Below are 26,582 nucleotides of genomic sequence, written 5' to 3'. Positions count from 1 at the left end.
GCTTTGTTCCATGCCACCTCCTATAAATGTGTTTTCAAAATAGAGAACTATTTGTCTAGTTCATTAAACAAACTCCAGGAAAAGTACCCTGAATACCTGGAAATTAAAAACATACATAGACCTGAAAGGATATTTGTGATTATCCAGTTCTTAGGACTATTTACTAACTGACCATCAATACAGGTTTAACGCTAGATGGGTTGCCACCTTTTCTTCTCCAATACATTTATGAGGAGTCTGGCATACAGAATTTAAGCAGATTTTCCTAGCAATTCACCATGTCACTCAAGTTTCATCATTTTACTTTCTGTACATTGGAACTCCTGATTAAGGGTACAGGAGCAAGGCCAGTAAAAAGGGTTGCAACCCTGAACTCTGGGGTTTAACAAACATCAAATTAGGGAAATTCTACTTCAGTCACATTCATAATTTAGCCATTTCCTGATGCAGAGGGCGTGCTCATCCTGTCACTTCGCACAGGAACTCCTTCGGGAGCCAGGGTTGCCAGTTTTCCCCCCAGCAAGGTTGCTATGTCTTTAGTGACTGTATGCCATGCAGAAATTCAGCAGGTGACATGTATTCCCATCACTACGGCTGCATGCAAAGACAGGCTTTTGTCAGTTGAATTGCTTGGCTTTAATGAAGCTTTTAAATGCGTGGAAGCACTTTGAGGAAAATAGGACAGAAATACAACCCCGAAGATTACGACTGCTCCCTCGGCCCAGACAACAGAGCAATGGCCCCATGCCAAGCTGTAGGAGTCAACCACACAAAATATATATCTGGATGGTTTTAAAGCCACACTACAGGCAGCATGTCAGAAAATGTGCTAGCTTCAGCTTTTACAAGCGTACGCAACTGCAAAACAAGCCAGGTCGGACTGGCATGCGGTATGGCTCCTTTTTGGCTGAGACCAGTAATATTTGCTGTGCTATTTACTCCCGACTATTTAAGAAGCTTCCCTTCTGCTGTCTGAATCTGGAGTTATTGGCTAGAGATTTGTTTGTACATAATTAGAGTTCATGTACAGATTGTAGCACTTGGGAGGGAAGAGCATCAGAAAAGCCTTTACTCAGTACAAAATGTTCCTCTTGGCATCTCCTGGAAACACCAAGAATATCACAGCACAAGGCCTTTTGTTGTATTCTCTCTCTCTTTCTCAGTAAACTATTTTTACTGCATCTCGCATCCCACAATCCTCCTACTATTTAAGAAAGGACGATGCACTCGAGATGGCTTCCATCTCCATATTTTGGATGGGTTAAGGATCACAACATTAAATAAAAACTGTTGATCAAAAGTACCCGGCAATAATTTCTACCAGCCCCTCCCTTTCTCAAGACGATGTTCCTAAAATAATAACCTCTATAAAAAGAGGATCAAAAGATTAAGGAAGATGTTGCATTTGTTTTTAAACAACCTAAGAAACTCTTTATGGAAAGAAGGCTATCATGTCCTTGGGCCTCAAATGGGAAATGCTCCACTAATAGAGTTGGCAAGTTGCAATCCATACTTCTTTGCCTGTAAATCAGGGGTGCACAACCCACAGTCCTGCAAGGCTTTAAGGCTAGGTTGGCTCCCACTCCGCTATCTTTCCATCGGCAGGCAACATTCTTTTTCAAGCAGGCTTTTAGCATGTAAGCTAGAGGTGGGCAGAAGGTCAAATTCCAAGATGTTTTGGACTTCAGCTTCCAGAAGTCCCTTCCAGCACGGTGAGTGGTCAGGAATGCTGGGAGTTGGAGTCTAAAACATCTGGAGATCTACTTTCCACCGCTGGTGTAAGCTGGTCTGTTGCTTATATGGGTTCTACTGGGTTGAGCGTGGTTTTTATGCCTTTTATTGCATTTTAAAAAAATGTTTTTTATTATTGTTCTAAGTTTAACTCTTGGTTTTATTACTGTTAGCTGCCTTGAGCACCATTGTTTTGGTGGAAAGGCCGGATTATATATCGAATAAATAAATCTGGGATGGGTGATGAGGAATATTTTTTTTGTGCGGAAAGACTATGAGCTCAGATCAGTTCCGGTACTCTAACCAAGTGCCTAGGCTCAAAAGTCTTTAATTCAAAGGGTACATCTTTTACACCTGGCTCCAGTTGGTCGATCTGGGGATTGTAGTAACATTCAAACTAGATCCTGCAAAGTCTGCCTGCCCCTTGTCTAGGTGTTCTGCAAAACAGTTTGGGACAGTGTGTTGATGATTAGGAGAAAGGAAGGAAACATTGTTGTTGTTGTTGTTGTTGTTCAGTCGTTCAGTCGTGTCCGACTCTTCGTGACCCCATGGACCATAGCACGCCAGGCCTTCCTGTCCTGCGCTCTCTCCCGGAGCGTGCTCAAGTTCATATTCATTGCATCCGTGATGCTATCTAGCCATCTCATCCTCTGCCGTCCCCTTCTCCTTTTGCCTTCAGTCTTTCCCAGCATCAGGGTCTTTTCCAGGGAGTTTTCTCTTCGCATTAGGTGGCCAAAATATTGGAGCTTCAGCTTCATTATCTGTCCTTCCAATGAGCACTCAGGGTTGATTTCCTTTAGGATGGACTGATTTGACCTCCTTGCAGTCCAGGGGACTCGTAAAAGTCTTCTCCAGCACCACAGTTCGAAAGCATCAATTCTTCGGCGCTCAGCCTTCCTTATAGTCCAGCTCTCACAGCCATACATTACTACTGGGAAAACCATAGCTTTGATTAGACGGACCTTTGTCGGCAAGGTGATGTCTCTGCTTCTTACTATGCTGTCTAGGTTTGCCATAGCTTTCCTCCCAAGGAGCAAGCGTCTTTTAATTTCATGGCTACAGTCACCGTCTGCGGTGATCTTGGAGCCCAAGAAAGTAAAATCTGTCACTGCTTCCATTTCTTCCCCTTCTATATGCCAGGAAGTGATAGGGCCAGATGACATGATCTTAGTTTTTTTAATGTTGAGTTTCAAACCAGCTTTTGCACTCTCCTCTTTCACCCTCAACAAGAGGCTCTTTAGATCCTCTTCGCTTTCTGCCATTAGGGTGGTATCGTCTGCATATCGGAGGTTGTTGATAATTCTCCCGGCAATCTTAATTCCGACCTCTGATTCATTCAGATCTTTCCTGTATAGTTCTTCTGTGTATTCTTGCCACCTCTTCTTAATCTCATCTGCTTCTGTTAGGTCCCTGCCTTCTTTGTCCTTTATCATGCCCGTCTTTGCACAAAACGTTCCCTTGAGATCTCCAATTTTCTTGAAGAGATCTCTAGTCTTTCCCATTCTGTTGTTTTCCTCGATTTCTTTGCATTGTTCATTTAAGAAGGCCTTCTTGTCTCTCCTTGCTATTCTCTGGAAATCTGCATTCAGTTGGATATATCTTCCCCTTTCTCCCTTGCTTTTCGCTTCCCTTCTTTCCTCAGCTACTTGTAAAGCCTCATCAGACAGCCACTTGGCTTTCTTGCATTTCTTTTTCTTTGGGACGGATTTCGTTGCTGCCTCCTGAACAATGTTACGGAACTCCGTCCATAGTTCCTCAGGCACTCTGTCTATCAGGTCTAATCCCTGAAATCTATTCCTCACCTCCACTGTATATTCATCAGGGATATGATTTAGGTCATACCTGAACGGTTTAGTGGTTTTCCCGACGTTCTTCAATTTAAGCCGAAATTTTGCAAGAAGCAGCTCATGATCTGAGCCACAGTCAGCTCCAGGTCTTGTTTTTACTGACTGTATGGAGCTTCTCCATCTTTGGCTGCAAAGGACATAATCAATCTGATTTCGATATTGACCATCTGGTGACGTCCATGTGTAGAGTCGCCTCTTGTGCTGTTGGAAAAGAGTGTTTGCTATGATCAGCATGTTCTCTTGGCAAAACTCTATTAGCTTTTGTCCTGCTTCATTTTGTACACCAAGGCCATGCCTGCCTGTTATCCCGGTGATTTCTTGACTTCCTACTTTAGCATTCCAATCCCCTATGATGAAGAGGACATCTTTTTTTGGTGTTAGTTCTAGAAGGTGTTGGAGGTCTTCATAGAACCGATCAACCTCAGCTTCTTCGGCCTCAGTGGTTGGGGCATAGACTTGAATTACTGTGATGTTGAATGGTTTGCCTTGGATTCGTACTGAGATCATTCTATCATTTTTAAGATTGTACCCCAGTACTGCTTTTCCCACCCTTTTGTTGACTATGAGTGCTACTCCATTTCTTCTAAGGGATTCTTGCCCACAATAGTAGATATGATGGTCACCTGAATTAAATTCGCCCATGCCTGTCCATTTGAGTTCGCTGATTCCCAAGATGTCGATGTTCAATCTTGCCATCTCCTGTTTGACCACCTCCAGCTTACCTTGATTCATTGATCTGACATTCCAGGTTCCTAAACAATATTGTTCTTTACAGCATCGGATTTTCTTTTCACCGCCAGACACATCCACAGCTGAGTGTCCTTTCGGCTTTGGCCCAGCCGCTTCACTCTTTCTGGCGCTACTTGGAAATACCCTCTGCTCTTCCCCAGTAGCATATTGGACACCTTCCGACCTGAGGGGCTCATCTTCCGGCGTCATATCTTTTAGCCTTGTGATACGTTCCATGGGGTTTTCTTGGCAAGAATACTGGAGTGGGTTGCCATTTCCTTCTCCAGTGGACCACATTTTGTCAGAACTCTCTGCCATGACCTGTCCGTCTTGGGTGGCCCTGCACGGCATAGCTTATGGCTTCACTGAGTTACGCAAGCCCCTTCGCCACAACAAGGCAGTGATCCATGAAGGGGAGGAAACATTGTATCAGGAAGTAAAACCTTGCCCATGTTAGGCTTGGACTGTCAACTTCTCCACTAGCCATAGTCTTGTCTTCTCTCATTATTGGAGCTTCTTAAAAACTATGACTTCAAGGGAAAAGGAGCGTGAAATGCTGTAGCTCTTTGTCTCCTCACAATTTATAATAAAAGGGAAGTAAACTAATTTAAAAGTAAAAGGGAAATCTCCGAGTTGCAACCTAGCAACCTTCTTCACAAACATAGAAAAAGGTAGGAAAAGGTGCTCACGTAACACTAAAATGGTTTGTACTCTTTCTTGTATATGTAGCAGGTTTCATAGCAACAATAATTCGCCAATTGACCTTCAGTTAAATGTTTTTGGTTGGCCAGAAGGAATCCAAAACAGTTAGAATACTTCGGATTGGATCAACAGTTTTAATAGAATCAGACTTTTGAGTTGCACAGACCCTTTTTTCCCTACTTGATAAATGCTTGGTTCAGCCTGCTCTGTAGTAAAAATTAAATGGAATGCTTCCATCGGACAAATTTTTGGACAGTTAACACTGCAGAGAGAAATGTACAGATTAATCAATAATGAGAACATGGAAAAGCATCACTGGCTGGATGGTCACAACTTGTTATTTTAGCAGCTTGTAAGTAGCTTTATTTGCTTACCATGTTTACGAATACAGCAGCTGTGCACCAGCTGTATACTGGCATGCTACATCAATCCCATAGAATTCCTGTTGTGAAATTATGGCCCTCAAAGTCTGACAAATCTGAGTCAGTTGTGAAGAAAATTAGATTAACGAACTGGAAGCCCAAGTTGCAGCTAAAAGGATATCTGTGACATTTCAAGTTGGGTCAAGTCATGTATGTCTGTCCCATTTGCCACAGAAAAAACACTGAAAATTCCCCTTAATCTGAAATCAATAGGATTTATGCATAAACATGCTTAAGACTGAGGTGTTACTAAACCAAATTTGTGCAGAACTAGCTTCATAACACCTTAGCATACATAGCAGGAACTAAGAAATTCCTCTCCCAGTGAGGTATGTTTAGGCTGAGAGTTGACAAACATAATGAATTTCCAGGAGAGCTAGAAATGTTTATTTTTTAAAAAGGGTAAAAAAAGAGCAAACTAAATGAATAGCCCATATGTTACAAAGTGTTCCAGAAGCTGCATGTTGCCCTGTATACAGATTATATTAAAACCATAGCACTAGACACAGAACCTTTTGGTTACCTAGTCTAATTGTTCTGGGCATCATCTGGACTCCCAGTTTTTAGATGCAGCAGTATTTTTTTCAATACGTTGGCCAGTTAAGCAGCCAGTTAGGGTTGATTGACATGTTCCCTTCCTTTGCTTTATTGTACATTCAGGGTGCAACCCTCTGCATGTTTAGACAGAAAGAAGTCCTACAAATGTTTTTTTCTGTTTAAATATGCATAAGATTGCACCCTTTGACAACTTTCACAAGTAGCATAAGATAGGACAAGGGAATTGTGATCAGAGATTTCTGGTTTTGAGCATCCAGTGCTCATGGATGTTGTGACTGTAGTATTACACCAGCTCCCACCCACCTCATGCAGGGGAGACACTGTTAAATACACAAAAACATTCCTGAATGCAAGGGATGAATCTACCCTTAAATCTGATGGATACCAGGATACACAAAGCTTAGCTGCAAGATGTCTTCCCCAAGCAAATACATGGTCAGATGGGATGTCGTCAACTAGGATGGTATCTTCTGTGTTGGCAGATACAGGAGCAGAACTGTGCCACTTTCTCTGTAGTCATTTCTTTTAATTATCCTTACGGAGCTAGCCTTCTTAAAACACAAATATGGAGAGCCGCTTTACAGAAGCTCATGTTAGCGCCAGCCAATTTTTGTTCTTCCTACTCCCAAACCTTTGAAAAGAATACTCGAACAGACACCATATTAGTAGTTGAAATAATTTATTTGCCAAACAGACTCACGTGCACTGGAACAAAAGGAAAGGACAGCCAATGCCTCATTTCAGAGACTCCCTCTGCTTTTAGCAGCAGTCAATCTGTCAATATTTCCACATACAGTTAACAGAGAAACAGCTGAGAAAATGCAGACTCAGCAAAAACCAGGATATCTAAAAGTCAGGAAACAGTTAACATACTTCTGCCCTTCAAGCAATCCTGCCCTATTGTTTAATCACATCCATCTTCAAAGGATCAGCTTAAGGCCAAAGCCTTATGCCTTTTTACTCTACCCTCCAGGAGTTTAACATGAACAGTTACAAGGGTCCAATTACCCAGTCAGCTTTCAGCACACATCCTCCAAGGTCAGCATAAAGGGTTACAAGTTTAAGTAACCATTCCTTCCCTTTGAAGCAAACAGGTTCTTCTCTGAAAACTGATTGCATCTCCTTAGTTACAGAAATCACACCCTCCTGAAACAAATTGTGCAGGCTGCTAGAAAACTGAAAACATTTTAGAAACAGTTGTGTTACAACAATTTACTGGATCTGGTAGAGAAACCCCAGTTATGGATTGTTTTTTATTATATTGGGGGCACGCAGTGTAAAACCACAAAATGTTTTAAAATGGAGTTGTGCAAGTGTTTTATCACTCCACATCAACAAACTACAGGCTTTCAACCCAATGAAGGAGTGAATCCCAGCAGCTGTTCTATAGGCTTGTACCTCCACTCATCTGCTTCCAGTTCTTCAACTAAACCAGCGAGTTTTTCCATTCGAGCAACTTGCTGATCTGCAAGAAAAGAATAACTGTGGTTTGCAATCAACTTTCAATTAAGCCTTTTAAATGAAACACACTAACAGCCACAAGCAGACTTTTGCAGCAGACAATTCTTTCATGAATTACAAGAAAGTTCCTTAGAACCCCAAGATGCCCAACTGGAGCCTGGTACAAAAGAAATATAATTTAAAAAGAGAATTCTGAGCCCAGGAATTTGTTTTGAGGACCAGAAATGGAGCTCACAGTCCTTCCCCACAAGAATAAACTCCTAGTTATCATAACAGAGCCTTCCTAACTTGGCACCCTCCAGATGTGCAGGACTACAACTTCCACCATATCCAGGTCCAACTGGTGTGCTGGCTTGGGATGATGGGTGTTGTAGTCCAACACATCTAAAGGGGCACCAGGCTGGGGAAGGCTGCCCTAACATGTTGTCATTTCAAGATTATAAGGGGTGGAGGGTGAAGAGGCATTTTGTTGTTGCTATTGTTAAACAACTGGCAGTCAGAAATCCTTGGTGATCTACTGCAAATCACCCAGACCTCAAGTACTTTCTGCTGTATGAGATTACTTTCCTCTTGTATTCTACAGAGAGAGAAACACCAAAGCAGAATCACACCTCACATTTGCTTCATACAGGATAGTCCACATAATCATAAGGACAGTGTGCCATATTAGAAAACAGGTATGTCATACCAAAGTGCTTAATATCATATAGACCCAGACAGCTCAAGTAAGCGAGCTATACAACACGCTACAAAAATAACTGGCCAGTCTTTGTTGGATGGAGGAAATTTTTCTAAATTCCAAAATATGGCTGCATGCTATATCCCCAAGCATACAGCCTGGCTAGCAAAGCTTCCTAATCATATGTCCATTGCCATCCTGCCTCTAATTATGGGAGACTCAGGGTGCAATGCTATGCATATTTAGACAGACATGCTGGCTGGGGCATGCTAGGAGTTGTAGGCCTTTTCTCTGTCTAAACATGCATAGCATTGCTCCCTCAGTTTCAGAAGAAGGTGGAAAACCGTTAAGGTCTTGAAGAAGGAAACCCCTTCCACCCCACTGCGCTACAATTAAGGCACCAATAGCCTCATTTCATTTAATAATAAACACTTAATACATTTAAGGAAGATTAATCAGAATTCATTCACTAGGAAGTAGACGCCAACAAAACTGTTTTTGTGCTGTAGAAGGTTTACAAGTGGTACTATATGTAGTACAATCTACTTGGACTGATTGGTGCATCTGATTAGTGCACTCTTCTTGTCCGATCTCTTGGGCCACAGAATATAGATGGAACAGTGAACAATCTAGTCTCATACACAAATAGTTAATCTAGCCTGATAACACTATCAACATTTCCTATAAAACTATAAAGGTATTTTATACAGAAGAAAATCAACCCTGACTGCTCATTGGAAGGACAGATACTAAAGCTGAAGCTCAAATATTTTGGCCACCTAATGCGAAGAGAAAACTCCCTGGAAAAGACCCTGATGCTGGGAAAGATTGAAGGCAGAAGGAGAAGGGGACGGCAGAGGATGAGATGGCTAGATAGCATCACCGATGCAATGAATATGAACTTGAGCACACTCCGGGAGAGAGCGGAGGACAGGAAGGCCTGGCGTGCTATGGTCCATGGGGTCACGAAGAGTCGGACACGACTTGACGACTGAACAACAACAACAACAACAATCTTATACAGATCTCTTCCATCTTGATGGCACAGAAACGGCAACTGACCTCCAATATACCTTGTAAATCTGGGAGGAGGGGAGATCAGATATAAACCAACTGACCAGAAGACAGACAGAGAGTGTTTATTAACAGCAGATTTACAATTCAAAAAGCTTTCTAGTAAGAATGCAGTGTTTGTACCACTCTTCATATGGAATATAATACAAGATAAAGTAATGGAGGTTGCAAAACCTATCTCTCCAATAAGCCGACTGCATAGATTAAACACTGTTTTTGCAATTACACAAGATAACATTGTGTCAATAGGTTCGCTAGCGATCAACTAGATTACTTTTCTATTCTGATGTGTGTGTTTTTGGCCTTCACAGCAAGGCGTTCACCAGGCTTTTATGCAGCCTCTATTGTGAATACATCCCTAGATACTTGATACTGTGTTGGAATACTCACCGTGTTTCACTTGCTTTAGTGTGGATGCAACCTGGTAGCTGAAAACTGATTCACAGAGGAATCGCTCAGAGCCATCTGTAAACAGAAAAGGAAGACAATTTAGCCTAGCCTAAGATTGTTATGACCCTGAAAAGGTCTCTCTGGAAGTGTTCTTTACTGCAAGGCCCAAGGGCCACTGGAGGCTCCTGATCACCGCATGTGGGGCTCTCCTTCTCTCTCTCTCCTTCCTTCACTTTCTCTTTTTGCAGAAGCTGCTCACTCTCAGCAGGGGCTCTCTAAATTTGCCTTGTTGTTTGCTTTAGCAGTGATCTGGGCTACCAGAGGAGGTTTCGTGATGCGAGAGTCAAGAGACCTGCAGCTTGTCAATTATAAGGTGGCTGGCTGGGTGGGAGCAGAGGAGAATACAGGACCAACCAGCCAATTAGCAGTGTTCGGTGAGGAACCCCAAAGGCAAAGCGTGACTGTGCAGGCCCCCAAGTGGCCTTGGTGGCAGAGCTTGGCGCCAAAACGGTCTTGGCTTGAAAAATGGTGAAGATCGTTGCCCTATGGTCTCCCTGTGTCCATCTAACTGTGCCACTGAGAACAATAGCGGTGTCTGAGTACCAAGGATTCACGCCAACCTGAGGATTGCAGTGATGTAGTAATGAAACAAAGAATATTAACAAACTGCCAGCAAGGCTTCATAAGAACCCCAATGAACCAGACCAAGAGTCCCTTTAATCCAGCATCCTGTTCGCAACAGTTACCAGCTAGATGCCTCAGGGAACCCCACTAGCAGGACAGGAAGCAATAGTCGTCACCGCCCCCCCCCCCGTTGCCACAGTTTGTCCTCCACCCAGGGTCAGCTTCAAGGGTAGGCATGGTCAGGGCCCATACCCAGCTGGGCTCTACTGGAGTTGCTTCTCCTTTTCGCCACTGCAACCTGCTTGTTCACCTGCTTCTTGCTCTGGCCCAGACAATGATGGTGATTAAAAGGGGGAGCAGCAGATGCCACGGCCTACTTGCTCCCTGGCTCTCTGCGTGTCGAGCAAGCAAGTGGCAGCAATGGAGAGAAAGGAGGAGGAGCAATAGCGGCTGGTGACAACAGCAGTGAGAAGGCAGACTCACTGAGGGAGGGGCCCACTGAGGAGGTCTTGCCAAGGGGCCTCAACTGGCACTGCCCCCAACAATGGGCACTCATGGGCCCACAAGACAGCAAGAAAAAACAGCAGCCAGGACATCTAGAGGATTTGTGGGAGGACTAAGACATCAAATACTTCTAGTGCCTCCACAATTCCCAAGAACTTAGGGCCAATGTTCCAAGTTAGCTAAATGTACCTTAAAGGCACGTCAGCCTTTCCCTATAGCAGGCATGCACAAGCCTTTTGCTCCCAAGGGCTTCATGTAATGCTGCTTGGGGGCTACACATGCACATGGATCAGGATCGCTGGGGGAGGGAATTCAGCGGCAGGAGGCGGGGCACCCGTGAGGCTTGCGGGCTGTGTGCTCCCATCTTTTAGGGAAGGTGCTCCAACCCTCTTGCTCATTTTGGTTGCTCTTTTATTCACTTTTCCCTGTTCCACAATATCCTTTTTGAGATGTGGTATGAGGACGTGAGATACCTCAAATCTCAAAGGAGCAGTCCCTCCACAAATTTATATAAACAAACTATGACAGTGGCCATTCTATTTTCAGTCCCTTCCCTAGTAATCCCCTGCACTGAATTTGGCTTTCACCACCACTCTGGCTATGGCCCTGTGAGCAATGCTGCCCTTGCCAAGAAAGGAAGAATTAGGTACTTAAGTGATATCTGCACTACCCCAAGCACTGGAAAGGAAATCCACTGAAGCTCACGCATTTTCCCAACATCTATGAACATGATATGAAGAAAACTAGTTCCCGAGTACCGTGTGTTTAAAATGACAAATGACTTCAATTCACTCCTCTTAACATATGAAGCAACAATGGATTTCACCCTTGAAGGAACATAATTCATTGGTTTCCTGGAAGTGTCACAGATGCACTGCTATTTCAATTCAGATTCAAGAGGTTTTCAATGCAGCTTTGCAAGGCTGAGCACTATGCTGGCACCTAAGAACAGACAGTGAAATTGGAGGCAAGCCTTAACCCAGAGCCTTGCAGAAAATCTATTCTCCCTGGAATGGCTATTTAGGGAGGCTGTGAGTGGCTCATTCATAATGGTGAAGAACACCTTGCCTAGCCAAGAGTGATGCGGAGGGATATGACAACACGCATTGTTCACGCATCTCAAGGCACAGTCTACCTGTGAATGAAAACAGTGGCAATGGCAACCATTTATCGGCTCCAACTCATGTTCACATTACAGAAAATTAATTGATCTCTCATTTATTTCTTATATTTCTACACTGACCAACAACCGACCTTTCCTGGGATAGGTTTTTGTCAAGTACCCATTCATTACCAGTTTCCCACTCAAAAAGGCCACTGTACAACCCCTTGGGATGAAACCTCCAGGATGAACTACAGCCACGTGACTCCTTGCAAGCAGTGTCCTTGGTAAGGGTGATCTTAAGAGAAGAGGTGCCACTGGCTTTCTCCAGCTCCACTTGCACAAGACCATCTCAATATCCTTAGAACCTGCTCAGAAAGACGACCCATTCAGCACAACAAACAGGATTGAGATTGGAATGTCAGTCACATAAAAACCCAGAGAGCTTTGGCTATCGAGGCGGTATAGAAATGAAATAAACAAACAAATAAATAAATTACCATTGTGTAGCCTCCTGTAGACCATTGGGTATGGAGCGATCTCACAGAAACTGAGTTTTCAGGTTTCAAGGCAGAAAAGACTACAGCCATGCATGTGAAATGGTTTGTTTAGCTTGGGGGGGAAGGAAAGGCTAGGTGGGGAAATCACTACGCTCTATTTACACCAAAGGAGACAGGGTGGAGATACCAGAGCAAATGGCTATAATGCAGGCCACTCATACATTCCGGCTGGAGGGCAGAAGAAAGATTTCAACTTGTGGAGGTGCGAAGTCTGCAACATGGTGGTGGCAGCCACTCTTTCCAAGACAGAATTGGTTGAATGAGAAAATTACCTTAACAAAACCCAACACGTTGCATTTCCTATAACTTCTGCAGTGTTTTACTGCACACTGAAAATGAAAATTAAGATGTAGTCCTTTTAACGTAACTAAAATAATCTAGTGCCTCTGTTGTGCCCCGTGTCGTTAGGAAGGGTTTGTCTCCCCGAAGGCGTTTGTATTTTCTCCCCTCTTCATCAGAGGGACTCAGAGCGACAACTGGAATGTAGGTAAGTGTGGTATTTTACCTCAGATGATTTTCTTACATGGGTATGATTAATGGATGGGTTTTGCTTCATATTGATGGTCTGTTCAGTCGAGCTCAAGCTGAGTGCGAGGTTGTGGGAAAGCATCTGGACTTTGTTTGTTGTTCAGTCGTGTCCGACTCTTCGTGACCCCACGGACCATAGAACGCCAGGCCCTCCTGTCCTCCGCTCTCTCCCGGAGTGTGCTCAAGTTCATATTCATTGCATCCGTGATGCTATCTAGCCATCTCATCCTCTGCCGTCCCCTTCTCCTTTTGCCTTCAGTCTTTCCCAGCATCAGGGTCTTTTCCAGTGGGTTTTCTCTTCGCATTAGGTGGCCAAAATATTTGCGCTTCAGCTTCAGTATCTGTCCTTCCAATGAGCACTCAGGGTTGATTTCCTTTAGGATGGACTGATTTGACCTCCTTGCAGTCCCGGGAACTCATAAGAGTCTTCTCCAGCACCACAGTTCGAAAGCATCAATTCTTCAGCGCTCAGCCTTCCTTATAGTCCAGCTCTCACAGCCATACATTACTACTGGGAAAACATTAGCTTTGATTAGACGGACCTTTGTCGGCAAGGTGATGTCTCTGCTTCTTACTATGCTGCCTAGGTTTGCCATAGCTTTCCTCCCAAGGAGCAAGAGTCTTTTAATTTCATGGCTACAGTCACCGTCTGCGGTGATCTTGGAGCCCAAGAAAGTAAAATATGTCACTGCTTCCATTTCTTCCCCTTCTATATGCTAGGAAGTGATGGGGCCAGATGCCATGATCGTAGTTTTTTTAATGTCGAGTTTCAAACCAGCTTTTGCACTCTCCTCTTTCACCCTCAGCAAGAGGCTCTTGAGATCCTCTTCGCTTTCTGCCATTAGGGTGGTATCGTCTGCATATCGGAGGTTGTTGATAATTCTCCCAGCAATCTTAATTCTGACCTGTGATTCATCCAAGCCAGCGTTTCTCATGATGTACTCTGCATATAAGTTAAATAAGCAGGGTGACAATATGCAGCCTTGTCGTACTCCTTTCCCAATTTTGAACCACTCGGTTGTTCCATGTCTGGTTCTTACTGTTGCTTCTTGACCCTTGTACAGGTTTCTCAGGAGACAGGTAAGGTGGTCTGGTACTCTCATCACTTTAAGAATTTGCCACAGTTTGTTGTGATCCACACAATCAAAGGCTTTAGCGTAGTCAATGAAGCAGAAATGGACGTTTTTCTGGAATTCTCTTGCTTTCTCCATGATCCAGCAAAAGTTGGCGATTTCATCTCTAGTTCCTCTGCCTCTTTGAAACCCAGCTTGTACTTCCGGTAGATCTCGGTTCGCATACTGCTGAAGCCTAGCTTGTAGGATTTTGAGCATCACCTTGCTGGCATGTGAAATGAGCGCAATTGTGCGGTAGTTTGAACACTCTTTGGCATTGCCCTTCTTTGGAATTGGAATGTAAACTGACCTTTTCCAGTCTTGTGGCCACTGCTGAGTGTTCCAAATTTGTTGGCATATTGAATGCAGCACTTTAATAACATCATCTTTTAGGATTTTAAATAGCTCAGCTGGAATACTGTCATCTCCACTAGCTTTTTTGTTAGTAATGCTTCCTAAGGCCCACTTGACTTCACTCTCTAGGATGTCCGGCTCAAGTTCAGTGGCCGCACTATCATGGCTATCAGGGACATTCAGATCTTTCCTGTATAGTTCTTCTATGTATTCTTTCCACCTCTTCTTAATCTCATCTGCTTCTGTTAGGTCCCTGCCTTCTTTGTCCTTTATCATGCCCGTCTTTGCACAAAACATTCCCTTGAGATCTCCAATTTTCTTGAAGAGATCTCTAGTCTTTCCCATTCTGTTGTTTTCCTCGATTTCTTTGCATTGTTCATTTAAGAAGGCCTTCTTGTCTCTCCTTGCTATTCTCTGGAACTCTGCATTCAGTTGGATATATCTTCCCCTTTCTCCCTTGCTTTTCGCTTCCCTTCTTTCCTCTGCTACTTGTAAAGCCTCATCAGACAGCCACTTGGCTTTTTTGCATTTCTTTTTCTTTGGGATGGATTGAGTTGCTGCCTCCTGAACAGTGTTACGGCCCTCCGTCCGTAGTTCCTCAGGCACTCTGTCTATCAGGTCTAATCCCTGAAATCTATTCCTCACCTCCACTGTATATTCATCAGGGATATGATTGAGGTCATACCTGAATGGTTTAGTGGTTTTCCCTACATTCTTCAATTTAAGCCGACATTTTGCAAGAAGCAGCTCATGATCTGAGCCACAGTCAGCTCCAGGTCTTGTTTTTACTGAGTGTATAGAACTTCTCCATCTTTGGCTGAAAAGGACATAATCAATCTGATTTCGATATTGACCATCTGGTGATGTCCATGTGTAGAGTCGCCTCTTGTGCTGTTGGAAAAGAGTGTTTGCTATGATCAGCGTGTTCTCTTGGCAAAACTCTATTAGCTTTTGTCCTGCTTCATTTTCTACACCAAGGCCATGCCTGCCTGTTATCCTGGTGATTTCTTGACTTCCTACTTTAGCATTCCAATCCCCTATGATGAAGAGGACATCTTTTGTTGGTGTTAGTTCTAGAAGGTGTTGTAGGTCTTCATAGAACCGATCAACCTCAGCTTCTTCGGCCTCAGTGGTTGGGGCATAGACTTGAATTACTGTGATGTTGAATGGGTTGCCTTGGATTCGTAGTGAGATCATTCTATCATTTTTAAGATTGTACCCCAGTACTGCTTTTCCCACCCTTTTGTTGACTATGAGTGCTACTCCATTTCTTCTAAGGGATTCTTGCCCACAGTAGTAGATATGATGGTCACCTGAATTAAATTCGCCCATGCCTGTCCATTTTAGTTCGCTGATTCCCAAGATGTCGATGTTCAATCTTGCCATCTCATGTTTGACCACCTCCAGCTTACCTTGATTCATTGATCTGACATTCCAGGTTCCTAAACAATATTGTTCTTTACAGCATCGGATTTTGTTTTCACCACCAGACACATCCACAGCTGAGTGTCCTTTCGGCTTTGGCCCAGCCGCTTCACTCTTTCTGGCGCTACTTGGAAATACCCTCTGCTCTTCCCCAGTAGTATATTGGACACCTTCCGACCTGAGGGGCTCATCTTCCAGCGTCATCTCTTTTAGCCTTGTGATACATTCCATGGGGTTTTCTTGGCAAGAATACTGGAGTGGGTTGCCATTTCCTTCTCCAGTGGACCACATTTTGTCATAACTCTCTGCCATGACCTGTCCATCTTGGGTGGCCCTGCACGGCATAGCTTATGGCTTCACTGAGTTACGCAAGCCCCTTCGCCACAAAAGGCAGTGATCGATGAAGGGGATCTGGACTTAGGCAGCACTGGTTAGTGTGTGTGTGTGTTTGTGTGTGGCCCTCCACAGTAGTGGAGTCATTTTTACAGCCATTACAGGAGTCATCTCAGCAACCTCTGTTCTGCACCCTTTGGCATTATGAACTTGTCTCACTCCTGCTTTGCACTTATGGGATATGAGAAATTATTAAGCATAGGAATTTGACTGCAGGGCCCCAACTCTGGCCATCCCCATACATCGATAATTCTGCTAACCGTTACATGAAGAATTTGGCTTGTGGCTTATTCAGCCTGCAAAGGAGCTCCTCACACATAATATTTCAGATGCTACCAACGTGACCCTATTTGGCCTGTCCGAACAGGACGCGTCAAGTGTCCTGCTTTTCTCGGGGGAAGACTGCTTGCTGAGGGCCTGGAGAAAAAGAAGTTGCCAGATGCTCCTTGTGAGGTGCCGTAGGGCCTTGCCTTGGCAAGAAATGGCCTTGGTGCAATATTTCCACACACAGTAGTTGTCTGGTGGGGTAAAAGGAGAGCTACACTGGGTCCTGTGTGGCAGCCCTGCATGATACTTTGTCCCGGGAGGGACAGAGCAAAATTGCGTCCCACGTATTTTTGCAGGCACATGGGGGCGGGGGGGTTTCCTCCCATTTGGTAAAAAGGTAAAATAAAGTGAGATGTCAGTGTTGTTTTCCTAAAAGACTAGGCCAGAAATGGGGAACCCTTTTCAGCCCAATGACTGCATTCCCTTGTGGCTAACCTTGTAGGGGCCACATCCCAAACATAAAAAAATGGGAGGCTAAAGCAGGAGAGGGTAGGGCTACCCCACACCCACAACACACCGGCTTCAATGGAAGACTTTCCCCGCCTCAGCCTAATTGCTGTAGGGGGCCGTGGTGACTGGGGGTGGTCACAGCATGCCGGGAGGGTTAACCCTTCCCTCCCTAGTTGTACCCTACCCCCAAATTACCCATTTTCAAGACTAATTCTGCAGGGTGGGTGTGATGAGGAGGGGAGGCCCTGCGGACTGGTTGGGGAAGGCTCGTGGGCTGCATCCAGCCCATGAGCCGGTGGTTCCCCAGTCCTGGACTAGATGCTTTTATGTACAGCCGACCTCCAATATGCAGACTGAAGGAACTCAGCAACACGATAGTGTCACAGCGGAGACAGATGATGCACTTAAGGCTACAAAATGCACAAAGGACAAAGAGCCCTTTGAAGGACAAGCATCTTGCTTCTGCCAGACTGCGCTTCTATAATTCAGCCGAGTAAAAGCTGCAGAGGCATTAAGGTTTAGTAATATATGATTAGCCAGCTAAGGTCATCACTGAGTGGAATTCAAGCATACTTAATCACCTTGAAGTCCAGTTGTTTTAGCAGGACTTGAACATGCCTGTGAATCATGCCTACTATCTTTTCCAATCCTGTTATCATAGGACATAGGATACACTGAAAGGTCTCTGCAAGGTGCAACTGACCAGGGCAGTGCACATTTCCATGCCGGAAGGGTAGCCATGAACCAAGCAGAGAGCACCACTTGGCTCAGAAATCAGTTTTAGTAAATCTTTTAGAATTCCTTTTCTTCTTTGAAGGCAATGAAGTACTTCCTTGTTTGCTGGGGAAAAAAACCTATCATGCATGCTGTACACCAAAAGCCGTCTTGTAATTCATGCCATTTATGTCTGTGCAGAACGATCTGTAATTAAACTCTCTTAAAGCTACAGTTCTCCAGATAGGAAATAACCTGGAATTTTCCACATCACGTCTGGGAGCCATGACCTGCCATCCTACAGGCAGCATTGAATAGTCAGATTATACTTTTCAAATAAGTGAAATGCTTACGAGAACAAATATATCCATTAACTTGAAGGCAAAGTGAGCATCAATTTAATCCTGATCCCAAAAGCTCACAGCACTACTCAGGAGAGAGCTGCTGGCAAAGACCAACTAAGATCATTTAGGGCCAGAATCCAAAGAGCCGTGCAGCTAGTTTTGCTTTTCTAAGGAGTGCTCTGAACTACTGCTTCTCAAACGGCTTTCCTCCTTGCTAGATGGTGGGGTTTGGTTTTTTTGAACAGAGGGAAATTTCAAAAGTAGTTTGGCCACCAGCTCTCACCACACACCAAGGAAGGGTATGGGGAACACGGCCACCCTTGTCAATAAACAGCGGACACTCCAGGTACTGCCGGCTGAACACTCGCAACTCATTCTCCCTTGCAAAATCAGATCCAAGCCACACAAAACTGGAGTGCTGAGTCAGAATTCCAATACAACTTTCTGCGCTGGATGAACAAGTATCATGTCTGTGACTCCATTATTTTCCCACACAGGTGAATCTCCAAACACTAGCATCAGTGCGACTACTAATCAGAGAGTAAGGCTGGAGCATGCACAATGAAAGAGCACCTAGGTGGCAACACCCTCTCTCAATTACTCACTCAACAACTCCTAATGAGCACCTAATTCCAGCTTCTGGAATACCCCACCCTTCAAAGAAACTTTCCCAGGGCAGTTTTAAAATAGCTTAATAACAACAACAACAACAACAATAGTAATAATAACAGTAATAATAATAATAATGCACAATAAAAGCAAGAGCAATAAATGATGTCAAATTATTGTACGCGCTCTGAAGAATCAAGATTCAGTTTCTTTTCTAGTGCCCCCCCAGAAAGATGCGCTACAGCATGACAGACACCACCGCCTCATCATGCCCTGAAGGCTGCCAGAATTGAGAAATGGAAATAACTGGGCCACTTCAATAAGGAAGCCCTGCCAGCAATTCTAGGTGGGGCAGTGACTGATTTATCATTAAAAGTTAGAAGAATATCATAGTCCAACTGGTGCCCCTTCCCTCCAGCTAGGACAGTCTTTACTGCCGTAGCAATGCAGCCAATAAAATGCCAGCTGCTTCAGAGATATTACTGTTCCTAACTGTGCTACAGCCACATTCTTTCCCTATGTGAGCAATCCATTTGGTGCAAGGCCCACTGAAATGCCTCCAAGCAAAGCAGCAGAGGGCCTGCTGGATTGCATCCCATGCATCAGCTAAAAGATTGGGATAGCATTCTTGTCCTCCTAAGCAATCCCTGGACTGTTTCCATTCAAGAGTGTCATTATAAGGACTTTGTAACTTTAAGAACTGGAGCTTCTTTGCTTGTTTTTGTCTTCCCTCCCCTTCCTGTTTTCTTTTTGTTGTCCTGCCTTCAGATTGTAAGCCTGAAGACAGTGATTTGTCTTGTTTGTCAATGAACTTATGTGCTGAGAGAGGGGGTTATAACATATTTTAAATAAAATAAATACATAAATAAATAAGTTTTACAAAGTCTAAATGCAATACAGTTTAAACTCTCAGGAGATTTAAAATAACAACATTCCTTCACTCAGTACCTCAAAAGTACTTCAATATTCTAATTGGTTCCATGGGCTCATTAAGCTTGAGAACTAGTATTTAATCTTAATTAATCCAACCGTTTGGCATACAGATGTGTGTCTACATATACATATATAAAAATTATCACCGTGAGTGACACAGTAGATAATTAATGCAACATAGCGCATTCATGCAAAGTATTGGCACAATTTACACCCCCCCCCCAATTCTGCTTAAACTCTTAATGAATTGCAACTACCTCCCATGAAAACAGGAAACAGTAGCTTTGAATAGTGAATTCACTGTAGCCACTCATCCTGCAACGTCTTATAAAGGAGGAGTACCTCCATCCCAATGTTTGCGGGGGGGGGGGGGGGGTTGTGTAAAGTAAATGTCTAGCTGGTTGGAGAAAAGTTTGACTATATGATGGCAAATGTTTCCAAAGCCGTTTCTTAGTGGTGAACAGAAATATCATGATTATGCCCTATGGTGTCTCAATACATTTTATTTCAGTCCTGTACTACCGAGATTATTACAGAGATGATGATGACGATTTCAACCAAAGCACCTAGTGATGAATATGTCTGGAAGTTGGTGCAAATGCAAAAAGTTTAGGGTACTTGAAATTCCAGTCTCACAACTGGAAGGTACTTCCTGTATCTACTACGGGTGATACTTGTGAATTGCGCCCACTAGACTGAAGGTGGCTTGAGAGCACCAATGCTTGCGCAAATGGAACAGCACAAGCAAGAGCAGGCTACACCATCCCAGGAGGTGTAAGAGGGCAGAGGCGACAGCTCCCAAAGAAGCCAGTTATGGCAGCTGTATAAATAAGCATACAATGATTTACTTTCTAATACGCAAGAGCAATTATGCAATTCAGAGCCATTCCCCATCAGATATAAATGCAAGGAGCGATCCCATCTCTCTAACTGTCTTGAGCCATTGGGGAAAGGGCAAACTATGTACAAATAAGTAATTTTATAGCTTTAAAGGATCAGAGTCTCTGCAGATCTGTATAAAGCTACCTAGAATTTGGTTTCTTTCTCTGGCAGCAAGAACTAGGGCAACTTTATTCTAGCTGGGACGAATCTACATTTCTAGGTAGCTACTGCCTCAATCTTAATGAGCAGGTAGGTGATCCATCAAACTATAGGGGTAAAAACAGATCATATGATACATTACTTTTACACCTAATCTCTACGTTATTGTACTGATAGTCCAGTGTGCTAGCCAAGAGGGAAATGAAATCCAGGTTTCAATCAAAGGCAAAGTTCATTTCCTCACAAGTACCTCAACATTACCTGGAGTTTGCACTGAGGAAAAAGAGAGATGTTTTTGTTCCTTATTTTGTGAACTCAAGCATTATGCAGGGAGAAGATGGCAAAATACAAGCAAGAAGAGGAGAGAAGACGGGAAACCAACAAAATCCAAGGATCACCAAGGCAAAATGAGAACCATTTCTTGAGGGCTATAGTTGATAGGATTTCCAGATCCTAACCTGAAAACTCTGGCTCTGTTCGGACGATCGTGTTGGGGGGAGAAGCCATTGTGGCTTTTCCTCCCGCCCTTGTGTGTGCAACCGCCATTTGCATAACCCCCGCGACGCAGCGCGGGTTGGCGTGTCGTCCGAACCGGTTGCGTGGTGTGGCAGGGATGGCTTCGTACCCACCCTACAACTTCTACTGCATGTTGTGGGTTTTAGGGTGGGTATGAAGCCACCCCCGCCATGCTGTGTGCCCGGTTTGGACAACATGCCAACCTGCGCTGCATCGCGGGGGTTTATGCAAACACAGTCGCATGCGCAGAGGTGGGAGGAAAACCCACGATGGCTTCTTTCACCGTCATGATCATCTGACCTAGTCTCTGTGGGTCTGTTTAAGTGCTTGGCAGGGGTGCTGCCTCCGACTTTGTACTTTTGCCCATCCTTCCTACTTGCCTGTTGTGGGGCACAACTACTTCTGTTTGATACAGAAGGCAGGAGAAGAGGATGGGTCAGGGGACTACTTGAGCAGAAGGTGCTGTGACTGCACACTCTTTTTAAGGGCTCAGAGGCTTTGAGACAGACAGTCTCCTAGTTAATACCTGGCAACTCTTAAGTATCTGTGAACGTGCTCTATAATTAACCAGAGTGAATCTTGGGACAAGGAGCCAAACATGCATCATGCACGTTACAAGACCCAATAGATTAGATTCCTCTCTGCTGCAACATCAGCAGACTGGTGCCTGGAATCAATATGGGTCACTGTAATAAACTCAAGCCAATTGTTATGCCAGTGAAATAGATGCTAAATCGTCACAACACTAATGTACACTCCACCAGAACAGACTCCGTACACAGCAATCCTAAGCAGATATACTCAGTAGTAAACTACTCTGTGTTCAATGGTACTTACTCCCTAGCAAGCAGCAAACATGGGGCCTGAATGCCAGATGCAAAGGTAGTTCTGCTACTTTTCTAATTACTCTCTGCTGCACAAAGAGGAATTTACTTTGCTGTAAAGACCCATCGAGGCCACTGCAGGATAGGCCCAGAGATGAAAGGTTACGTTGCGTTTAGGTCAGGGGCTCCCCAACCTTTGGGTTGGTGGGCACATTGGGAATTTTGAGGGTTGTGGGCACTCTGACATAATGGCTGCCATGGGGCGGAGCTTGAGAATTTATAAAATGGTGCTTCTGTGGATGTGGCCGGTCACGAAACACTAATTTCCCAACAGGCAAAGTTGTGAGACTAAAAGAAAAGTAACTTGCCCCCAAACCTAACATCAAGGCAGAGGCGGGGGCTGAGCTCCAAACCACTCTTTTGAACCCAAATAAAGATGGCGCTCAAGGGCAGAACTTGGCTTTGCAGCATGCCGGCCTCCTAGTTAATTTTTAAAAAAAACCCTTAAGAAATAAAATAAAAACCAAGCAGGGAGCCTAGCAGGTGCCAAGACAGGTGTCTATGGGCATGTTGGAGCGCTTGGGTACCACATTGGAGACCCCAGGTTTAGCAGTTCTCTCTACTGGCTTGACTCAGGTGATAAAGCTATGTACAGCAATTACCTTCTAACATTTCCCCAGCTCCTTTGGGGTATGTAAAGAGAGCTTTTCGCGGTGTGGCAAGGTCTGACACACTGAACCCAGATCCAGTTACAGAGCTTCCACTAACTCCACCAGCTGAAGAAGAAGATGAGGCAGCCATTTTGCTCAGTCTGAACCTAAATGCAAGAGAGAGACAAAATCAAATTAAGAGAGAAATTCACTTCAGCAGCACTGTCACATGTACTAACTAGAGATCTGGGTTCAAATATCTATAAATGCCTAGCAGGCTTATAAATAAACATTCTGCTTACTACAGACTCAAATGGGCTATTTGTGACTAGTCAGTCACTAAGCAATTTATTTCAGAACAACACTTATTTTATGCTTGTATCTGTATCTGTTATTGCTTCATGCTTGTACTGTTATTCGATTGGCATCAAGTGGGGCAATTTATTTGCACATGGCCGAGTCATTGGAAAAGATGGCATTTGTTCGGACAGTGGTTACTGGAGGACAGGCATATCCAGTTTAATGGAATACATTATTGTGGGCTTGGCTTGAGGCAAACCAGTTTCGTTTCAGCAGGGGAGAGGGTAACTGAGCTTCTGAAGTGACCAGTCTTTAAGTGCCTAGCACCAGCTTGGCCCTGGTTTCTAGGCTGGAAGGAACATCATCATATCTATCCCAGGCCCATGTCTGCCCACATCTGAAATTAAATTAGAAATCTGCTTCTAAGTAAACTCATGGAACCTAGATGCCTGCAGTTATGAGAATGGGGATGGTGGAAATGGATTTCAGAGACTGGCATCACCTCAACTTAAATAGATCTCTATCAATGGGACTTGCTTCTTAGTCTGTGCATTTAGGAGAATACTGTCCACATAATTACAATGTAGCTCTGGGTCAGAATTGGCAACTTTTTTTGCCCCCCCAAATATACTAGCCTTTCTCAGCCAGGTATCCTGAGCTACAACTCCCATCACTCCTAGCAGCACAGATGATGGGAGTTGCAGCCAACACACCTGGAGGGCACCTGGTTGAGGAAGGCTGGATTATACTATTAAGACATATCAGGAGTCAAAGAGGCACAGCACATAAAGCCAGAATTTAGTTAGCTTGCCTAACTCAGTAGGCACCAGATCAAAGCTGGAGGCTATGCTACACGTTGTCTGGGTTTGGACAATCACCTGAGGGGGTGGGGGGAGCCATCATGGCTTCTCCCCCCACCTCCGCTGCTTACGTAATTACTTGCACTGCTGTGGGGTTGGCGAGTCATGTGAACCTGGCGTGTGGCACATGTGGCTTCCTACCCACCCTACAACCCATGATGTGCAGTAGGGTGGGCCACCCCCACCATGCTGGGTTTGCACAACACACCAACCCCGCAGCAGCGCGGGTAATTATGTAAACAACAGGCGGGTGTGCAGGGGTGAGGGGAGAAGCCACTGAACACCTCCATCTTCTGTGACCTGGCAAAGTGTCTGGGTTAAGACTGCAGCATGGGTTGGACACGATCAACCTGATGAAACCTCAATTTATACTTCCAACGGCTAGTGTTAGTTGTCAAATACACATTATACCAGAGACAGAGAGTGCAGCTTATGTGCCTCTTGCACAGCAGTGCAGTGGTGGCCGGTTGTGCTGGGGCTTTGCTCCGGCACTTTTTTTGAAGCCAGCCCCCAGCGGGGTCGCAGTCTGCTAGGGAAGGAGGGAGCAGAGGGAGTGCGGGCGGCTGCCTCTTGTCTCCTACGCAGAGCCGGCCAGGCAAAGGGAGAGAGCGAGAGAGGGAGCCTGAGGAAGCTCTGCAACCTTCCCCCGCTCATTCTCCTCCTCAGCTCTTGGCTTCTCCGCCTGTCCCTGCTCTGTGCCTGCGTGCCTGGGCTGCCCCTGTATCCTGCAACACCAGCCACCTGTTCAGCTGGCCATGGCAGTGGCAGGAGAGTGGGGGAGGGGGGTGCTGCCACCATTATTTACTTTTGGGGCAGGGCAGGTGTCTGGTTTGTGCCAGTTTTTAGGATTTATCACACAGTCCTATGCATGTTTACTCCGAAGTCAGTCCCAATAGGTTCAATGGCCAATTGGGCTTTCTCCCAGGTAAGTGTGCATAGGACTGCAGCCTTAGCTGCCTTCCCAAGATCTCTGTAAATTTAATTTGAAATAAACACCCATTGGATTGCACTGTTAATTCATGAACATTAATTTCTACAGTAAGCAGAATTGCCAAATGCAACCTGCTCTGTCAGCTGCGCTTTTTGGTACAAGGTTGGCATGCATCTGGGCAAACAAACCCTGGTGGAGGGAGGGAAGGGAAACAGGAAAAAATCAGTAGGGGTGAGTGGAGAAAGGTGTGTGTGTGTGTTTCAATCCAGCTGGATGTGTGGACATTTTTGTTGGAGCAGGAGGGGGGAGATACAGTGAAGGTGCTTAGGGAAGGCTAATGGGTAATGTGGGGGTGCTAAGGGAGTGTGCAAAGGGGCTGTTTAAATGAGAAAGGATCTGTCCATGAGGGCTGAGTAGGGATGGGGGAGATATCCTCCACGTACCCCAGTGAGGCTGGATTCAAAAGAAGCCGCCCCGCCCGAGTCCATGAAGGATCGGAAGACTTACCTCCGCCTCCTGGAGGAATCCTCGCCAACCAGATCCTCCCTGCTGGCCGGCTCCGGAGCGCCAGTGATACGGCTGCCATTGACTGCCGTATTGCTGGCTGGGCGGATTGACTGTGTACGCAAATGGCGTCCACTACGCCATTTGTGGCCGTAAAGGTCTTCGTTTAAGCTAAATACAGCCGTAAATGGCTGCATTTAGCTTAAACGAAGACCTTTACGGCTGCAAATGGCATAGTGGATGCCATTTGCGGTCTTGGTTTTTCACACGATAGGCTACGCAAATATTTATAAATATAGCCAGCGGAGCCAGCTGGCTAGGATTCTGGGGGGGAGGGATGGATCACCTCCCCACCCTGCGGACACCCCACTAGACCTGGAGGTAAGCATTCCACCCATCCTTCGGGCTGAGTTGAGAGGTTGAAGCTTCCATAGAGTATCATATTCTGAAAACCTAAAATGTTTGTGAGTGAGTGAAAAAGATTAACACCCCTGCATTTTTTCCCCTCAGACATCCAATTGAAATGCCACTGCCTTACTCTCAGCTGCACTGTTTTTGGATCCCAGTTGAAGGCTGTATATCTTACAAGGTTGTACAATCTTAGAAGGGGGCGTGGCTGTGAGGGGGTGTGGCTGTGACTGTCACTAAGGGACCCTGCACTTCGGAATTTGCCACTGCACTACTGCTCTTGCATCAAGTCCATATAATTTCAGACACCACAGATAAAGCATTTTCTACTGTGAAGTTAAGCTATCAATCAAGGTGATGGCCCTAATAACCAGATTCCATTTAACCATGGTAGTGCTGTGCATTCCTCCACTTGAAATTGGCCACCATGCCAACAGAGATTAATCTTTCTGTGGTACAGACTGAGGACTAACATCCCAAGGTTGACACACGGAGAACAGATTAAATACCATTCGTTGTAACAACTACCAGTTTTACTAAAGTGTGGCAAACTTTAGAACATAAAGACTCTTCCATCAAACCAGATATTCAGAGAATAAACTGATGGCATGGGTCACACACTCCTCCACCCAGCAAATCTGAGAATGAGCAACCCACACACTGTGGCAGAGCAGGGCTGCTGGAGCGCTCTATGGGACATGTGGACAAGCTTGTCACCAAAAATAACTGTTAGACATGTTGCAGTACACTTGGCACTATGCACACTTAACCAAGGGCTGTTGGGGAAGGGGAGCAAAGGGCTCAAAAGTGAATGGGATAGATGGGGTGTATGAAAATGATGATCCCCTTCAGTGATCCCCTTCATGGATCACTGCCTTGTTGTGGCGAAGGGGCTTGCATAACTCAGTGAAGCCATAAGCTATGCCGTGCAGGGCCACCCAAGACGGACAGGTCATGGCAGAGAGTTCTGACAAAA

The 26,582-nt window shown here is 44.9% G+C and overlaps 1 protein-coding gene across 4 annotated transcripts in view; it reads right to left on the bottom strand.

Annotated features, from left to right (window-relative positions):
- Positions 1-6,651: 6,651 nt before the first annotated feature.
- Positions 6,652-26,582, bottom strand: part of ANAPC16 (anaphase promoting complex subunit 16) — a 35,570-nt gene continuing 15,639 nt past the window's right edge. For all 4 annotated transcript variants that reach the window (XM_084845580.1, XM_084845581.1, XM_084845583.1 and 1 more), the window contains exons 2-4: positions 22,616-22,770; positions 9,594-9,668; positions 6,652-7,454 (exon numbers count right to left, since the gene is read on the bottom strand). In XM_084845580.1, the coding sequence (XP_084701706.1) occupies positions 7,339-7,454; positions 9,594-9,668; positions 22,616-22,754 (330 nt within the window). In that variant the 5' untranslated portion in view covers positions 22,755-22,770 and the 3' untranslated portion in view covers positions 6,652-7,338. The remainder of the gene's footprint in view (positions 7,455-9,593; positions 9,669-22,615; positions 22,771-26,582) is intronic.

Source organism: Heloderma suspectum, chromosome 3 (genome assembly GCF_057233095.1).
Source record: "Heloderma suspectum isolate Gila_16-S chromosome 3, 16-S_ref, whole genome shotgun sequence".
Lineage (NCBI taxonomy): Eukaryota > Metazoa > Chordata > Lepidosauria > Squamata > Helodermatidae > Heloderma > Heloderma suspectum.
The sequence above is the reverse complement of the archived record's forward strand: the minus strand, read 5'-3'. Positions and strand labels throughout refer to the sequence as shown.